Consider the following 18,846-nt stretch of genomic DNA (forward strand, 5'->3'; position numbering starts at 1 on the left):
TTTTTTTTACTAAATTAGCACTATGGGTGGGCAGTATGACAAAAATGCTATTTCACATTATGAGAAATTTCCCAATAACAATATATAATTATTTTTGTTATTTTATCTTTGTTATTAAAATACCAATAAAAAAGGTACAAATGAAATAAGCCTCCTAGAGAAGGTCTATTTAGGTTTCAAGTAATACTATAGAAATCGAATACTAGTATAGAATATTGAATTATCAAATGTAAAATTAAAACATTCTTGTTTTAAGAAGTAGTTTTTGTAGTACTTTACCTTGCTCACCCACTCTTGTTATTTAAGGCTACACATTGTGCTGGGGCTGGTTTCCTCTGATCAGAAGAACATGAAGCAATTTTTGTAGCATTTGTAGCAATTAAAGTAAACCTAAAAACAATTATTGTACTAATGGCTTCCCAGAGGACCCCAGATTTACATTACTGCAAAGTAATACTGTACACTTTGTATTATGGCTTGTATAATAATGGTCCATAAATAATAAATAAGTCAAAGTTAATTTACCCTTGTGCCTCCGAGTCATTTGGGACGATCCAGAAAAGATTTTCCCTTCAGGTCTAGCAGTGCCCAAGAGGATGCTATTGATGCGTAGTTAGCAGTAAATTGGTATTGGTCCTAAATAAATTGTAAATGTGAATCTTGACCATACAATTAAGCTTGTATATTTTGAAGAATAACAAAGCTTGCCAGAAAATAGGTGTCAAGCTTGCACTTACCTTCATTCTCTGTAGCAGTCATGTATTGTGTCTTTTATTAATACAAAAATAAAACTATGTATCCAAAGATATATAATACTACCACTATAGTATTTTATATAGGCCTATACACTGCCATTCAGAGTTTTGGGGTCAGTACGATTTTTTCATATTTGAACTTCTCCTATGCTCCCCAAGGCTTATTTGATCAAATGTATGAAATGTTGCAAAATATTACTACCATTTATAGTAACTGTTTTATTTCTGTGATTGCAAAGCAGAAATTTTATCAGCCATTGTCTTGTCACATGATCCTTCAGAAATCATTCTACTATGCTGATGTGGTGCTCAAGAAACATTTATTATTACCTATGTTGACAACACTTGTGCTGCTTAACCGAAACAGTTATCCTTTTTTCAGTATTTCTTATGAATAGAAATTCAAAAGAACAGCAATTTTTTTAAATAGAAAACATTTGTAATGTTATAAATGTCTTTACTGTCTCTTTTGATGATGTTACAGTCATGCAATCTGGTGCTAAAGGTGCATCTAGTAGCAACACAACAACGAGTGGAGCTGCTTCCTCAGCATCCACACCTGTAGCTCAAGGTGAGGCATGCTCATGTGCGCGCGCGCACGCACACACAAACATACATACAGTGGATATAATTCCAAGCAGTTATGTGTATAACCATCTGATGGTTCAATCCACTGATTTCCACTGTTTGTCTCTTTACATAGTTAAAACAGAACCAGGTTTGGTTAGCTCCACTTGTATGACTCCGGTACCCCAAACATCTGCCCCAGCCTCTACAGCACCCACCTCTGGTCCCCTGCCGACAACCCCCACATCCACAGACGCAGCTGCTACTATTAAAGTAGAACAAGGCATAGAATCTACAACTCATGAACTTATCAAGTAAGAAGCACACACACTATTGAGTCTCTCAGTTCTGATCTGTATGAATGTCAGATTTTCCCTAAGGATTCTATTTCTGCAGAGGGGCATCGACACCCACAGACAAGCACATATACAATTTTGAATTTTTTAATTGTGTCGCCACTAGGGCTGGGCAAAAAAAAAAAAATCGATTTTTCAATTAATCTTTTTTTTTTTAAATGACGTCGATTCGATATCGATTCTCAAAAGCCGCAAATCGATCTTTTCCTGTATTCATTTCAGCAAACGTTTAAAACAAGATCTGATTAATGTGAATCTTATCATTAGCCTTCTCCACTAGATGTCACCCTCTTATTTACCTTGCGCGATGTTACAACAGAAAGCCCGTCATTCATTCAGAGCTTATAATGGTGGAGATACTGTTGACAAGAACCAAAAACAGAGCAATATGCATGATATGCAATGCTCAGGTAAAATTCTATAGTAATACTACAAATCTGCGGAAGCATTTGACATCACGCATAAGGCACCACGATTTCTGCACTGAATGAATAGCGGATGGAGCAGACTCACTATTTTGTTTACTACACACTTAACTTTACTAAAGCGCGGACGACGCTAGCAGTGTTTTCAGCTTCTGCCGTCTCACTATTTGACAATAAAACACAAGAATATCATCTCCAGTTGCTCTGATAGTCACTTCATTAGCATTGTACCGTTTAATTTGAGAAATCTACCTTCATATCACATACACAGCAGCTGCAAGTTCCTCACGGCAACCCGTCAAAATAAAGGTTTAGTTTAACGTGCAGAAACGGTGTCAGAAATATTACTATTTAGCAGTCTTAAGACTCAGTGTAACAACAATGCTACTACTAATAATAAATATGAATAAATCTTTAATTTTAAAGGAATAATCACATTTGTTTTCTTTTTAATTTTAACAGTAAACCTCTGTTGTGCAGCACTTTGTTTGCCAAAAAATAAAGGGGTTTAATTTTTAGGATAAATTATGATAAATTTGATTAGGATTAATTAAATTAATGTTTTATGCCTTCATCTGATTACCAGAAAAGTTAAGAAGAGCATTTTATAGGGACCTATTTTTGTTTAAAAAAAAAAAGGACCTTATGCAAAAAAGAATAGGTTTAAAATACAGGCCTGTGGCTCTTAATTTCTTTTTATTAATTCACCATTTGTAAACTAATGTTTACTGTTCATTTTTTTAGAAATATCAATTGCATTTGTATTAAAACTATATTCACTGAATATAATAAAAAATTCAAGAATCGAATCAAATCGAGAGCTTGCGAATCGAAATCGAATTGAATCGGGACAACTAAATCGATACCCAGCCCTAGTTGCCACAGTAACAACTAGTCAGTAATAATACTGATAAAATTCTCATGACACTTAATTGGGTTAATACTGATGTAATTCTCAAGACATTTTGAGATGGATTTCACCATAAGTAATGACTTGCAGTTTCTTGAGTGAATAAATAGTTCATTCATTAATCTCTCTGACCAATTCTAAGTGAGTGAGCAATTCTTCTAACTAATTCAGACTCATAACACTACAACCTAGGGAATAAAATGCAATAGAAAGATGTGTTGTATATTTATTCTTTATTTTATTTTGTAATGCCCAGTCTTTATCATCATATTCAATGCAGTCATCTGCAAAAACATAACAAAACAAAAAAATTAAAATAAATGGAGCACCACTGCTGCTCAATATCAGTGTCGGAAATTCAAATTGTATGCTAATATGTTGAAAGCTTGTAATATTTGTTCACGTTTTTTAAAATATTGTCAATCTCTCTTAGTACGGAGCACATAGAGAACATGACGCAACTTCTGACGGCCATTGTGAAGAAATTCCCTCTGATTGTCCCTGAGAAAAGTAAGTTTGACACAGTTTCGAAGATGAAACTTCATGAAATAAAAGTCAACTATTTTCTAAATGAAAAGTTTTGGGTCAGAGAAAAAATAAATATTTTGATATTTGAAGTCACTTATGATCACGGAGGCATTTATTTGATCAAAAATACTGTAAAAACTGTCATATTGTGAATCATCACTTAAAATAACTGTTTTCTATTTTAATATATTTTAAAATTTATTTAAAAATCGCTGTGATGGCAAAGCTGGATTTCTCCAGTCTCATGATCCTTTAGAAATCACTCTTAATAGGCTGATTTGGTACTCAAGAAACATTTGTTATTATTAACAATTTTGAAACAATTGTCTCCAGTCATTTAGTCTGCATAAAAAGTCAATTTACACTAGTCCAAACCAATCAAAGTTGGTGTGTTCTTTACAGATGAGGACTCTTATCCATTCTGTGCCACCTCTGTGGATCAGTACTACTCATGGAACATTGGCAAACGCAGAGCTGCAGAGGTACAGGGGTGCTTGTTTCATCTAGTCTGAGTGCATCTCTAAGCTCTGTTGGATTGGGTTCATTTATTTTGTTTCTTTCTCTGTGTGTAGTTGCAGCGAGCAGTGGCTGTGCGCCGTGTGTGTGCTGATCTCTTAGAGAGGACCCCTCGGCTTCAGGCCCTCACTCCACCCAGAACTAAAGAGGTGCTCCGCTGGTGCCGTCTCCGTGGTTACACACCCCCTGACCCTGAACCTCAGCGCACAGAGGAGGACTCCATCGAGGACATACTCACACAGATCGACAGTGAACCCGGTGAGTGTGTAGTTTATGTAATGGCACATATGCTTGTGTGTGTGTTTTGAACCCTTGGTTGAGGTTAATTTATCATGGGCTGTGTCTGTCTCAGCTATCCAGAACTTTGACTTACACAAGACTTGGCACAGACAATGCAGTAGTGTTCGCACTCTCTCTCTCTCTCTCTCTCTCTCTCTCCCTCTCCCGCTCCCGCTCCCTCTCCCTCTCCCGCTCCCTCTCCCTCTCTGTAGTTTCCAGTGATTGTGCATTAGCTTGTATAATGATGAGATGATAAGTATTCAGAGTTGGGCATGAATTCAACTTGGGCATAAGCAGCTGAAATTCAACATCAGCTCTGCTTCAGTCCCTACTGAGCTTCCTACCTAGAGAGCATTTTACGGCATTGATTCATGCAACTTTCATGGATAAGGCTTTACTAGAATGCATTGTTATACTAATGGTTAATCCAAATTGGGAAGTGTTGCTTATAAATGTTTTATTCAGTTCTAAAAATTATTTCTGCAGTTCCATCCAGTGGACTGCTTCACCCAAAAATTGTTTTTGCTATGTGTGTGTTTTTTTGTTTTTGTTTTTTTGTGCTAATAGTGTTGCATCATTAGCTCAGCTAAAGTGCTGATGTCATATTCCATTGATATTGACTGTGAGACATTAGTGCACCTTAGCGTTATTTGTTTGAATGAGTGACCACTAATGAGATGTTGCCCATGAGTGTCATTAATGACATTAATTTTCAGTTAGCATGCTGCCTTAGATTATATCCTGTGTTGACAGTAGGCAGTGAGGAGGTTCACTCGGGTGTCTTGTTTGTTGCACTATTTTCTCCTGCCATCCTTATTTTCTTTAGCCTCCATTTATGTGCTTTCTTGGTTTGCTTTTTGTGTTGTTCAGTGTAAAACACCCTTAGGTTTATAAAAGGCATTATACAAATGATTAAAAATAAATTAATTAATAACTTTATAAGCTGTTGTTATTATTATTACTATTATTATTAAACTTGTGTAACTGTTAAGACTAATTATAATTATAAGAATTATAATTATCAACTATTATTATTAAATAATTTAAACCAATAATGATATTATAGTGTTATTAGACAAAATACAAACTACTATTAATAATAATAATGAGATAATTATTAGTTTTTGTTTGGTTTGTGTAGCTCTGCTTCCTACTTGTGAGGAGTTGTTGCTGTTTTACACTAAGACATGTTTGTGTGTGTGTTAGAGAGCAGTTCGACTCTGACAGGCTGTGAGGAGTTGTCACAACGTCTGGAGCAACTTCAGAGGATTCTGAAGGCGGAGCCTGACGAGGAGGATGACGAACTTCTTGACATCATCAGTGTGAAAGACATAGATGCTGCCAAGGTCAAAATCAAACTGGAACAGGAAGAGGCCGAGCAGGAACCTAAGTTCTTCTTGGGGCGCTGCCCATCAACCCAGTTCATCAGAGACACAGCAGAGCAGGTGAGTGAGACTGAAATGTTTTTTCTGTCTGCCTACCTGCATCCAGACTTTCTGCTGTGTCATACATGTAATGATATTGTGTGTGTGTGTGTGTGTGTGTGTTAGATCGGCGTCACACTGCAGCAGGTGGAGGTGGAGAAGAACGTTTTTGCTCCAGTCGTGGAGACCATGATTCTTAAAGTAAGTGTTGTAAGAGTAATTAGTTTTATTTTATGAGGGAAAATTTGACTTGAGGGCTGTTCACATCATGAATGATAACTATAAAGTTTTAATCCCCTAATATATTCATCATTATAGTTACAGTTCATGGTGTGAACAGGCCTTTTTTACGATTTACTAACTTTTTGTTCTATGGTAAATAATAGCCTCTCCAAACCTCTTTCCTCTCATTGGTCTTACATATCAGTCCGCATTGCTGTTTATTAAACATCGAATATGTTAATGAATGTTTCTTTTTACATCAGTGAGAACTTTTTTTTTTTTTTTTGTCCTGGGTATGACAAGGTGTTACAATAGATAATGCATTTCTTAACATGTCAAAGTGCTGACCGTTGTCTAAAACTCTCCATAGGCTGTGGAGCAGTTTACCAGTGAAATCCTCAGGGAGTCTTTGGCCAATGCCCATGGGAAATCCCAACAAAACAGGTCAGTGCATCCGCCCGTATGCCAGTACAAGATTAATCAGGACAGATGGGCAGACCAGCAGGATTCAGAGTAAAGAGTAGTTTCCAACGCTCTTCTGCTCTTTTCAGATTACTTCATGGTCAATTTTGAAGAACTCTGAGCATTGAACTTTGACGAATGTGATTTGATTGTGATTATGAGAGGAAGTGCTTTATGATAGTATATAATTATCAGAGCACTGAGAATAGCTCATGAAATCTGATTTATTTGAGTGGTAGAGCAGCAGAGCCTGGCCCCGAGAGAGAAGAGATTGGCTCAGTGCTGCTCTACTTACTCAGCACATCTGCTTTCATTCACATGCCTAACACACACTCACAGATTGAGCAGAATTTTTCATCAGCCTTTTATACAGTATTCGGTAACTGCCTTTTATAGAGCACCGCTTTAAATGATGATCAGTCAAGCAGGAACTGATCGAAGTCTCATACATTAACAGAAAGCAGCAGTTTGACAAGACTCATAGACCTCTCATTTAATGCTCAAAGGTCAATAACCCATTATACCAAGATAGCAAATGTACCGTGAGATTTCTCTCTCTCTCTTTCCCTTCCTCGTTTCATTACTCTCTTCTTGTCTCCACAGAACACCGAGAGAGATATCGGCTATGGACGTGCATCAGGCCATTAGCTCTATTCCCACCTGTGATTTTCTGACTAATAGGTAATTTTGCTCATCCTAATTTTAAGCTTTTCAGTGTCTATCATCAGGGTTCCCATGGTCATTGAACAACCTGGAAACAATGAAATAAAACAAAAATGAATAAATGAAATATAAGTAGACATGGAAATGTCTCCAGTAAAGTTATGCTCAGTATTAAATGTTTCATTTGCTTTGAATTGCCTTTTATCAGTGCAGTTTCTATAAATAAAATTATTTTAAAAATAAATCTAAAATTAAAAAAAATAAATATAAAAATACATATTGAAATGTCTCTAGTAAATAATTATGCTCAGAATTGAAATATTTAATTGGCTCTAAATACCCCTTTATTGGTACAGTTTCTATAATATTATTTTTACAATTTCTTTTTTTTTAAATCTTAACCGACTTTTCAAATGTCATTGGTCAAAATGTGTGGGAACCCTGTATCATTACTACTGCGGTTTTATTTATTTTAAACCTTGCCATAAACTCTGTCTTTGGTAGATACATGGGCATCATGGTGAAGGATGAAAGCCACGCTGACTAACTTCACTCCTTGGTATATGACTACAGATGGACAGGTGGACTGTTATACACAGACTCCTCCCCCTCACATTCTGTAAATGTGAAGAATGTGCAAGGGCTGACCAATCACAGGTGCAAATGCCCTCTTATTTGCTGGTGTCATAATAGAAGTCAGCCATTATTCCAAAAACAGCTGTGAGAGTACTGAACCCAAACAGAGCTTGATACGCAGCCTGAACAGCATTTGTTGCGAATGGCTACATCACTCTTATTTATTCGTTTTCATTCTTCCTTTATGAACTCTGGTCCAGTATATGTAACAGTACAGTACAGTGTTAATGAGCAGGTACAGTTGACATTATTCTATTATTCTACTTTTTTATTGGGACACTCAATCTCTGCTAATGAAACCCCGGATCACATTAACCTGCTTCGCCATTGACACAGAGCTTGTTTAGCTTGTGTTAGTCTTAAAGGAATAGTTCACCCAAAATAATTTACTCACCCTCATGTTGTTTGAAATGGTGGTGAGTAAATGACAGAATTTCAGTTTTAGGCATTTCTTTAATCAGAAGTGCGGACATCAAATAAGCCACTGAACAATTAACCGTACTGTTTTTCTGTTCTGAAATGTCTTTATCGAGCAGGATTTGTTTGGAGAAGCTGATTAGTTTTATATGAAATCATCCGTTCATTGTCTTTTTATATGAGAACTTTGGGTGGAGATTAAATGTCCATTTTGAGTCACACGTCTTCACTAGGGCAAAGAATGTCTAAGAAAAGTCTTAATCGTGTTGTTTTCAAATGAATTTGAGTTATTTTCATACAGCTGTGGGTTTTATGAAGGATTGAACAGAAGTGAGTGTGAGTTTTATTTCTTTTTTGTACTGTTTCTGTCATTTGGGGGCATTGAGAAAAATGTGCAGATAGACAGGAGGCATTTGTGTATTTGCTAAAACAAACTATCTATAGTGTCCTCTGGTTTGGTGGGCTACTTTGTGTCATACATCTAGCATCGGTTTCTGTGTCCTTGTGTTTAAACACATCAAGAAACTTCTGGTGTGTTTGTATGGATGAGAGAGAATGTGTTGCTGTGTGTGTTAATTCAGTGTTAAAGTCTTCACTTGTCTAACTGAAATCCTGAATGTTTTTCCTTCACATTGTGTATCAAAAAATAGCTATTCTTGTATTAAAAATGGTTGATCTGCCACTAAGATGGATCTAGCTGTGCTGATTTGTTCTATTCTTTTTCCAAGTGCCAGTACAAATGAAATGTCACATAGAAAAACAATAACAGGATAAACTTTCAAGCACTCAGAATTAAGTTTTGCTTAATTAGTTCATTTAAAAATTTATTTTTTTATTTTTTGTGCAGAAGATATTTCTGTTTGTCTTCCAATTGCGAGTTTATATCCCGTAATTCTGACTTTATATCCTGACTTTATAACTCGCAATTGCGAGTTTATATCCCGTAATTCTGACTTTATATCCTGACTTTATAACTCGCAATTGTGAGTTTATGTCTCGCAATTCAGACTTTATATCAGGGGTCACCAAGTTCGGTCCTGGAGGGCCGGTGTCCTGCAGAGTTTAGCTCCAACTTTAATCAAACACACCTGAAGCAGCTAATCAAGGTCTTACTAGGTATACTTGAAACTTCCAGGCGTGTTGAGGCAAGGTGGAGCTAAACTCTGCAGGACACTGGCCCTCCAGGATCAAGTTTGATGACCCCTGCTTTATATCCTGACTTTATAACTCGCAATTCAGACTTTATATCTTGCAATTCAGACTATAACTCGCAATTGTGAGTTTATATCTCGCAATTATGGCTTTATAACTCGCAATTATGAGTTTATATCTCGCAATTCTGACTTTATAACTCGCAATTATGAGTTTATAACTCGCAATTCTGACTTTATATCTCGTAATTCCGACTTTATATCTCACAACTGCGAGATAAAAGTTGCAATTACCTTTATTTTTTATTCAGTGGCGGAAAACGGGCTTCCATACATTGGACTAAAACCTACTAAAACCCCCTTTTTGTAACACAACCATTCAATATAATGTGTATATTATTCAGCTCTCAAGTCAAATAATGTGGAAGAAAATTGAAAGAATGTCATTTTTATTTAAACAGTAAGTATTTTCCCTATTTATCTCTAAACCAAATTTACAAAAACTTGGACAGCCTCCAATTCAGTGAAAGTGAAAGATTCATAATGTTCTAATCTTTATATAGGTTCATAAAGGGCTAGCAGGGTCAGGAACGAGAAAATGGCGATTAGAAGCACCATTAGAGTCCTCAGGCAGACATTAACAGATCAATAAAGGCAGACCAACATCACTATATACAAAATCATGTCATTAACTAGGCTTGTACAGGACACACACACACACCCAGACACTTGAGTTACCAGATTACATTTTGTTCCTTTTTTAAATGTTGCATATTCAATCAATTCATTAAACGATTATGAAACATGCAGATATTCATTCAGCTGGGACAGGGTAAGGTCAGCAGAAATTGAGGCCTGAAAACTTTCCCAGTCACACACTTTTGTCTCTCACACACACTCTTTCTATCACTCTTAAACCTATATTACAGACATATCCTTCTAGTTAGTAGATGATTGACATTTGAAGCATACATTCTCTTGCATAGATTTTACGTTGTGTAAATCTCCAGCAAACTTCCTCTGGTTCTGTAATTTCCTCAGTGGATTGATTTAGAGAATCCCATTTTACTGATTTTGCTTTTCACAAGCTTTTTGCTCTCTTCATCCTCAGGCATTCTTCTCCTATGACGATCCTAGTCTCTCAGAATAACTCCAGTTTCTCAACATTCAGGTGTCTCTCGACAGTTCTTTTTTTTAAATGGTCTCTTCTAGTGAAAGGCTGAATCAGATGTGAATGTGGATCTTTATGTGCGGAGCGTTGATGGATCATATGTTGAAGATCCTGGATTTGCTTTCAAAGACGGCGGATGGGTTTGGTGACAGCTTAGTCTTCTGCTCCTGTCATATAAAACATTTCTGTTAAAAAATACTCAGCATTTTTATGTAAAACTAGTTCATTTAAAATAGATATCTTTTGTAACAATGTAAAAGTTCAACCCCAATTTACAGTTTTCATCTAAAATGTAAGAAGCTGAAAAAGAAGTTATGTAACACTCCTGATGTCTTCTGTGGCACAAGGTGTTATGGGGCTTCAAACTTCAAAACCCCACTGGAAATAGTATCCATTTGGGCGCTTTTAGCATACTGTTTCAAATGACTATGATTTAGGATGTACTTGGTCAAGTCTCATATTATGGTATATAATCTCCATCCACTTTGCCTCCATCTATCTTTGTCGGATTTCTGTCTCTCTCGCTCTCTCTCTCAGACTGTCTCCTTCTCCTGGGTAGAAGACATCTAATCCTTACTGTAGGGGAGAAAAAAAAAGCTTGCTATGTGAGAAGCCAAGTGCTGGGGTGAAAATGAAATTTATCATCTACTAAATCTTTTTCTCTCTCACACGGTTTAGTGTTTCTAGAATAAGAAGTCGACACCCTCAGCCTCCCTCACAGACTCACTAACAGCAGAAGCAGACAGTGTTCATACCTCAGGTCTTCAGAATGGCATTCAAACATGCTAATGCTGGAAATGCTTTATGTATCATATGCAAATTTGGCTTTGAAGACTGCCAAAACTTCAAACATAAAATAATTATTTCTGAAATAAGTTTCCATTTTTTTTTTTTTTTTTTTTTTTTGAAAGACCTTTGCACAGCACTGGTATATACACTAACATTCAAATTTTACTATATATATAGTATGCAGTATTTTTATATATTTATTTTTAATGCAGTTTACAGTATAGTAATAATCCATTCTGAACATGGCCTCATCCGTCCTCTGTCATAGGCTGCTGACCATCATCAGGACAGAGCGCTGACGTATGCGAAACTGCCTGGGCAGCAACTTTAAAGCTTATATAAGATGTTTAACTGTCATTTAAGGTTATTGTAACTTATGAAACCCTGGGATTTATTCACTGTGATACTTGTGCAGGTTTGATTTGTTTCTCAATCCTGCTCCTGTAAGCATGCATTTGGAATTGTTTTATCTAACACTAACTTATCAGTTCATCAGCAAAGCAAAAAAATAAAATAATAATAAAAAATGCAATGTAATACATTTTAATATAATATAGTTAATATATAATATATACAATGCAACACTTACTTTTGGCCCACAGCCCTCAAACAAATTACATTTTGGTCTCATCATATTAAAATGTTAGGCATCTCTGCTCTGTTAAATGAACTGAGGTTGATTGAGGTTGTTACTCTGTACTTTCCAATAGCAAACAGTGTATGCTTATGTTTTCTTGGTTTCATTGAGCTTGTACTGAACTGATGGTCTTTACAGAAGAGGTAAAATGAAAAATGACCACTTAAAGAATTAAGAATGACCAGCTGGTTTTATCTCCCAATCAGGTGTTTAAGAACAGCGGACAGTCGGTCTGCCTTTTGCAATTAAATTCAAAGCATCAGCTGGAGGGAGATCGGGAGGGCAGGATGGGTTGTGGCTGAGTTAAACCCTTGGGACGGACAAAATAATGCCAGCTGGCTTAGTCACGCAAGTGACTCTATCCAGTACACACACACACACACACACACAGTTTAAATCAGCCTCACAGATATAGACTGATGACTTCAAATAAAAATTATTTAGTAGAAAAACGGTCCATCGTGCCTGGTTCTCCACTAATATGCCAAAAGCTGTATGTTCAGCATTATCAATCATGTCTGTTAAAATCTCTGTAGTCATAAAGCAGAGTTGCCCAAATGTTTTAATATACGAAGGGCCAAAAATCAAACTTGATTGAGGGCTGTGGGCCAAAAGTAAATGCTGCATTATACCCAACTATATTATAATAAAATATATAAAATACTTTAAATAATTTAACAAAAAAAAAAGTACAAATATTGTTTGAAATTTTAAAATTATTCTGAATTTCAATGCAAAAAATTAAAAAGTTTAACAAAAAGGCATAATATATAAATATTATATATGCTTTAGTGGTATGTTTTTTTTTCTTCTGATTTTATTTTCTGTGGCATTGTGTGCCAAGTCAAAGGATGTCCCGTGGGTCCTGGTTTGGCTATATGTGTAACATCAAACCAGTACAACCCTCATCAGAAAACACCAGACTAGTGGATCTGTCTGACAACTTGACAAATGGAGCAGTGCAAAGGTTATAAAAAGAAAAGTTACAACTCAATAACAGAGGCATTTAAGCCTGACACCAGAGGCACAAAACTCTCGCCAACTCTGCCTCAGACCGCTGCGTTTCAGCTGCCACTTTCTCTCCTCACTGGTCAAGCATGAGGTTTGACAGCATGCATGGGTTAGTAATTAGGACTAAATTAATCCCAATTAGTGCATACTTCACTGACTGACGTGCAAAAAATTCAGCACCAGTTTCACAGTTAGTTTTGATTCTTATTGAGAGGACGGCACAGACTAGATTGATGTAACGGGACACAGGAGCGGGTCACTGATTACATAACCCCAATGAATCCGCACTAGTCGATACATAGAACACAACTTTTACCAGACCTAAAACTCCCATTTGTCCCAGAAAGGGATCAGTGTTAAATAACCAATGTGATTTAATTGCATATTAGGCTTGATTTCACAGATTAACCTAAAAGGTTACGCAAATCAATATTTCTGCTTGCCTATTCTGGGATAAATATAACTTTGAATCTATCAGCCCAAAAGTTGCCCAAAAAGTTCATCTAGCTATAAAGGTAAACCCACTTCAAAGGTTTGATTTTGTCAGCTTTACAGCTCAAAAATTGAATAATTCATGCATATGCTTTCACTACTATGAAATCTGCATATTTCTGCTAAATCCATCATATATTTTCGCCCCCATTTTATGCTTTTGAATGTTTGGGAATTTGGGAATAAAATGTAATTTATTCCTGTGAGTTCAAAGCTGAATTTTTAGCATCATTCCTCCAGTCACATGATCCTTCAGAAATCATTCTAATATTCTGATTTGCTGCTCAAAAAAATGTTTAGTATTATTATTAACATTATTATGTTGAAAACAGCTGAGTAGAATTTTTTTCAGGTTTCTTTTGATGAATAGAATTTTCAGCATTTATCTGAAATAGAAATCTTTTGTAACATTACAAATGTCTTTATCATCACTTTTGGTCAATTTAAAGCATCTTTGCTAAATAAAAGTATTAATTTCTATAATTTTTATAATCCTGAAAACAATGTACTCAAGTGTTTAAAATATTGATAATAATAAAAAATGTTTCTTGAACAGCAAATCAGCATATCGGAATGATTTCTGAAGGATCATGTGACTGGACAGGATACACACTTTTTAATATAAATAATACCTATGTCATATATATTCTTTTAGGGTGACCTTTCCCTTCGAAAAATGTTGATAAGTCCTTATGCTTGTAGACTAAACTTGTTTTTACACACTGGTCTGTCTCCTGCTGATTATATCAAAGTCTCCAGTTCACTCTTATTCTGCTGAGCCTGGTTTGAAATTTTGCTCTCTGTTGATCTTTCTGTCACATCAGCTCGCTGTCTGATTTGATCTCTTTCTCTCCTCTCCACGTCTCTTCTGATCTGTCGTCTCACTCACCTCTGGTTTCATGCTGATCTCTGTCCTGTGTGAGTGTGCTCTCTCTGTGTGCGTGTGTGTGCTGGTCTCCAGTACGCCGGCGTCCGTGTGTCTGTGTGTGTCCGGGCTAAAAGCCGCCTGGTAGCTGGTCTCCGGCGGGGGCTCGTCAGCACCTTTACCCAGGAAGGTGGGCCGTTTGTGGGTAGGCTTTGACGGCCGGGCTCCAGACCACGGCTGGTACTCCTGCCTGACTCCAGAGAGAGATCAAATGTATCAGACAGAGACGGAGAAAGACAGACAGGCAAAAACAGAGACTGAGCCCCGAGGAGCTGCAGATAAGAGCAGCACATGTCAGGCTGAGTGAAAGTCATGCTGACAAATCACAGCAACAGGTGCCCACCATAAAGACTTACTTCAGCATAACCTGTATGAAAAATGATTCTCACTATATGTATCCGTACATACATAATGCAAGGTTTAGAAAAGAAAAAAATCTGCATGCAGAATGAACGCATCTAGGAAAGGTTTGAGTGAATAAATGACTGGAAGTGAAGGTTTCTTACATTCGCAGATAACATCCTTCATGAACACTGAGGGCTGTTTGTAATCAATTCATTCTGTTCCCCTCAGATAGCTCTGTTTATGTAATTGTTTTAGATTCATTCCGCTCGTTCATGAGCTGTCGGATGAAATATGCATGACAGTGACCAGTAACCACACTGAGTGAAAATCACTGCAATGCACAACCGTTACAACCACATCAGTCCTGTTCAAACCAGCATCAAAGAAAGGACACTTCTCGTTCAGCGGAAGAGAGAAATGTGTGAAAACTTGTTTATGCGAGTCAGATATATATCCTCCAGCAATTCATTTTGGAGACTATAGTGAACATATGTTATTTCAGAGATAAATAGGCTACCACTCTTGGTTACACTTTATTTTAAGGTGTCTGTGTTACAGTGTAATATTATACATTTAAGTACAGAGTAATATTAATTAACAACATGGATACTTGGGTTAGAGGGTTTGGCTTAGGCTTGATGTTACTTGCATGTAATTATGCGTGATATTATTAGTGATATTATTGGGTTTTTTATGTTAGTATAGTAGTCTATTTGATGAATAAAAGTTTTACTATCTTTTTTGTCATTTTAATGTTTTTACTTACTAAATAAGCCAAAATAAAATATAGATAATAATAATAATAATTACTCACTTCAAAATAAAATAAAAATATAAATGACAAAAACTCAAATTCATCCATGTATAATAATTATTATTATATGGTATTTTTGTATTTGTGGCATGTTTTATTTAATTAACAGGCTAAAATGAAATAAAATATAGAATAATATATTTTAAAAGTCATCAATATATTATTGTTAATATTATTATTATTTTTAGTAGTTATATGGAATGTTTGTCTTCTGTAATGTTTTTACTCTGCTAAAATAAAAAAGAAATTAATCCATATATATTATTAACATATGGATTTTTTTTGTCTTTGTAATATGTTTTACTAACTAAATGGGCTAAAATAAAATAAAATAAAATTCATCCTATAGGATATATAAATCCCATAACCTTCTTTGTTGGATCTCAGTAAAATATTTGATTCAAATATATTTCGTCATGTTTAGAAGTGTGTGAGTGTGCTGCAGTGGATGAGAGGTGCTGAAGAACAGCTCCCATGAGAAAGAGCAGCAGTACCTGTATGAGCTGAGCTGATCTCCTCCTCTCTGCCTCCCGCTGCGCTCCTGTCTGTCCGCCCGCGGCTGACTCGTGCCGTTAGAGTAACCGTTCACCGGGCTATCCGTTAAAGTGCCGCCTTTCCCTCCGTTACTAATCCAGGGAAAGTTATCCTTCTTCGGGATGGGCCAGGGTTTGTAATCCTGTTTGTACTGGGTGACGCTCGGGAAAGGCACACCCGGGGGATGGTAGTCCTCGCGGGGTTTATAACTCGGTTCCGTGCGTCCCCGGTGCGGCCGCCGGAATCCCGCCGCATGATCCGGCGTTACGAAGTCGACGCTCGGCGCCCGTTCCGCGGAAACGAGTTTGGTGACGGATCGCACCTCCTGCTCCGCGATGTCAGAGTAGTTCTGAATCGTTAGTGGAACCGACAAATCCGATTTATCGAACTGGTTCCAGAACCGAGCCAAGCAGCAGACTCTGCTGATGCACGGCCAAGCCATTGCTAGGAAACGAAACAAACCAAACCAAACCAAACCAAAAAGAAAGAAAACACAGTAAAAACGCAACGAAGTGCTTGATTACATGAAGGAATGTGAGCGTGAGTCTGTTCCTCGAGAACTGCGCGAGACCGCTCGGTGTCGGGACGCTGTCATTGCACATTCATCTCACGTGATTTGCACTTAATGCAGAAAAAAATAATAATCCATAAACATCCGAGTCGGTGACCCGTGTCCACCTCGCGGCTGTTTCTCTGATAAAGCTCAACTTAATGCCCTAAAAATCCTCTTTTAATCAAAACCTAGTGCGCTTCCTACCTGGACAGCATTTCTGGGCATCATAGGCGCTTACAGCTGATTCAGATGCTGTCTACACTAACTAAAAGTACAACGGTACTAGCGTTTTTGAAAACTGTAGTGGAATTTGACATAATGCACTGGGGTATGCTGTACTCCATTTAAAACTACTTGAAACATAATTTTGCTAGTTCCTTTAAAGTTAATATGGATTATATATTAATTTAGAGGCATTATTTAGTAAGTCTAGTTTTAACAATTAATTTGTCACATCACAGGACCATTTAACATGAGCTGGTGGCAATATAAAGTTACTTTTAAAAGTAATGCATTACAATATTGCGTTACTCCCTAGAAAAGTAACTAATTACGTTACTTAGTTACTTTTTATGGAAAGTAACACGTTACGTTACTTTTGCGTTACTTTTTAAATATGAGCAGGGCTTGATTGTTTGTTTTTCATATAAGAACTTCTATTTATAGCAAATGTAAAAGCCCTTTCACACCAAAAAGTGTAATGAATAAACCTCAGGCTGAAGGAAAAGTAAATTAACGTCTGTACAATTAACACTCTTCAACACTAAAAAACAATGAAGCACAATTGTTAGTTTATCTAAAGTCATTTTTGCTTATTAGGTTGAACTGGATCATCAAAGGTCAGCAGCAAAGACACTGGTTAATAAAATGAGATTAGATACATTTGTGTTATTTAACATATTTAATTATTGCAGGTCATATTCTGAGTTTTAATTCATTTTGATGAATACTGAATCTGCTTCTTTTTTTTTTTTTTTTGCCAGTGAGATGAATTAATGTAAGTTCACATTTAGTCAAGAACATCATGTTCACATACAACGCCTCTGTGCTTCCAATTTCTCTCAACATGGGGACCAGAAACTTGTCAGTCAATAAACAAAGTAACTGGCGTTACTTTTTTGAAAAAATAACTCAGATATTTTCTTGTAAACTAAAAAACAGTAATGCGTTACTTTACTAGTTACTTGAAAAAAGTAATCTGATTACATAACTCGCGTTACCCCCAACTAGAGCCCTGCACGGGCCTAAAATTTAGGCTCTAGCCCGGCCCTGGCCCGAGACGCTCAGGCCCGTGTCCGACAGCTCATCAGAATTACCGAGCCGAGTCCGTCTTTTTTTCCCCTTCTCCCAAAACAGCTTATCTACTACTGTTTCAGCTATTAAAATAGTTCAGTTTTGTATGAAATGGCAAAGTGATTGCAATTTGTTTCGTTATTTTATTAAGTTAATTTAGAAAAACGTTTGGAGCATTTTTTTATTCGTTAAATATAAGTTTTTTAAAGTAACGACCAAGTGGACAGCGGCAGACAGCGAGTTGATCATAGCCTATGTTTGATCAATTTAGCTTTCACAAATCATCACAACTTCTCTAAAATTAAATCTATAGTTATAAAACAGCTCCACAATGTTAGTTTAAACGTTTGACCTAGATAAATGTGCACTGATGCATATCCAGTAGTTTGTGGAGAGAATGGAAGCTGAAGCGCGCTTTACAGGACGCGCTAGAGCGATCACTTGCATTGGAAACATTTAAAAATACGCTGTCATTTTTGCTCATAAAGGTAAGAGTAATAGGCTACGTTGTTCGGAACTGTAAAGGGTATACTTTTATTTGTGTGCACTCACAATAACAACAAAACGTGCTTTTATAAAATAAAGAAGAAGAAAAAAACAGTTAGCGGAGCGCTTCTGAAAAACCGAAACACATCATATAGCCTACTTGCCTCACTGACTTGATAAATATAGTATCTATAGAAAGGTTTGAATTACTACTTTAAAACGAAATAATTCAAATCGAAAAAAAAATTATTTCATTATAAAATCCCTAAAGATGCATTTCTCAACTTCTCCCTGATGCTCTGCATGGTCAACTGTCACCTGTATGCTAATGCGTGTATATATGCGTTGCATATTGCGATGTATAATATTTATAATATAATCAGTATTTAATACAGTAGCCATGTGTGCTCTTGCGCGTATATGGGCACAATAAAAGGAGAGAAGCTAAATGAGCCCGAGTCCGACCCGAGCCCGATCTGTTAAAA

The 18,846-nt window shown here is 36.5% G+C and overlaps 2 protein-coding genes across 6 annotated transcripts in view; one reads left to right on the top strand and one right to left on the bottom strand.

Moving 5' to 3' along the window:
- yeats2 (YEATS domain containing 2) overlaps window positions 1-8,846 on the top strand; it is a 35,913-nt gene extending 27,067 nt beyond the window's left edge. For all 4 annotated transcript variants that reach the window (XM_058760046.1, XM_058760060.1, XM_058760034.1 and 1 more), the window contains exons 22-31: window positions 1,240-1,326; window positions 1,459-1,636; window positions 3,447-3,523; window positions 3,944-4,023; window positions 4,114-4,315; window positions 5,543-5,781; window positions 5,887-5,961; window positions 6,353-6,426; window positions 7,048-7,125; window positions 7,612-8,846. In XM_058760046.1, the coding sequence (XP_058616029.1) occupies window positions 1,240-1,326; window positions 1,459-1,636; window positions 3,447-3,523; window positions 3,944-4,023; window positions 4,114-4,315; window positions 5,543-5,781; window positions 5,887-5,961; window positions 6,353-6,426; window positions 7,048-7,125; window positions 7,612-7,654 (1,133 nt within the window). In that variant the 3' untranslated portion in view covers window positions 7,655-8,846. The remainder of the gene's footprint in view (window positions 1-1,239; window positions 1,327-1,458; window positions 1,637-3,446; window positions 3,524-3,943; window positions 4,024-4,113; window positions 4,316-5,542; window positions 5,782-5,886; window positions 5,962-6,352; window positions 6,427-7,047; window positions 7,126-7,611) is intronic.
- A 922-nt stretch (window positions 8,847-9,768) lies between these two features.
- Window positions 9,769-16,607, bottom strand: map6d1 (MAP6 domain containing 1). 2 transcript variants are annotated; one of them, XM_058757112.1, is made up of 3 exons: window positions 15,990-16,607; window positions 14,301-14,526; window positions 9,769-10,649 (listed from the first exon to the last, which is right to left on the bottom strand). In XM_058757112.1, the coding sequence occupies exons 1-3, from the start codon at window positions 16,469-16,471 to the stop codon at window positions 10,578-10,580; spliced, it is 780 nt and encodes a 259-aa protein (XP_058613095.1). In that variant the 5' UTR covers window positions 16,472-16,607; the 3' UTR covers window positions 9,769-10,577. The 2 variants fall into 2 exon arrangements, with proteins under 2 accessions (XP_058613095.1, XP_058613096.1); XM_058757113.1 differs by lacking the exon at window positions 9,769-10,649 and adding an exon at window positions 10,786-11,058.
- Window positions 16,608-18,846: the final 2,239 nt, after the last annotated feature.

The sequence above is a fragment of the Onychostoma macrolepis genome, chromosome 02 (assembly GCF_012432095.1).
Source record: "Onychostoma macrolepis isolate SWU-2019 chromosome 02, ASM1243209v1, whole genome shotgun sequence".
Classification (NCBI taxonomy): Eukaryota; Metazoa; Chordata; class Actinopteri; order Cypriniformes; family Cyprinidae; genus Onychostoma; species Onychostoma macrolepis.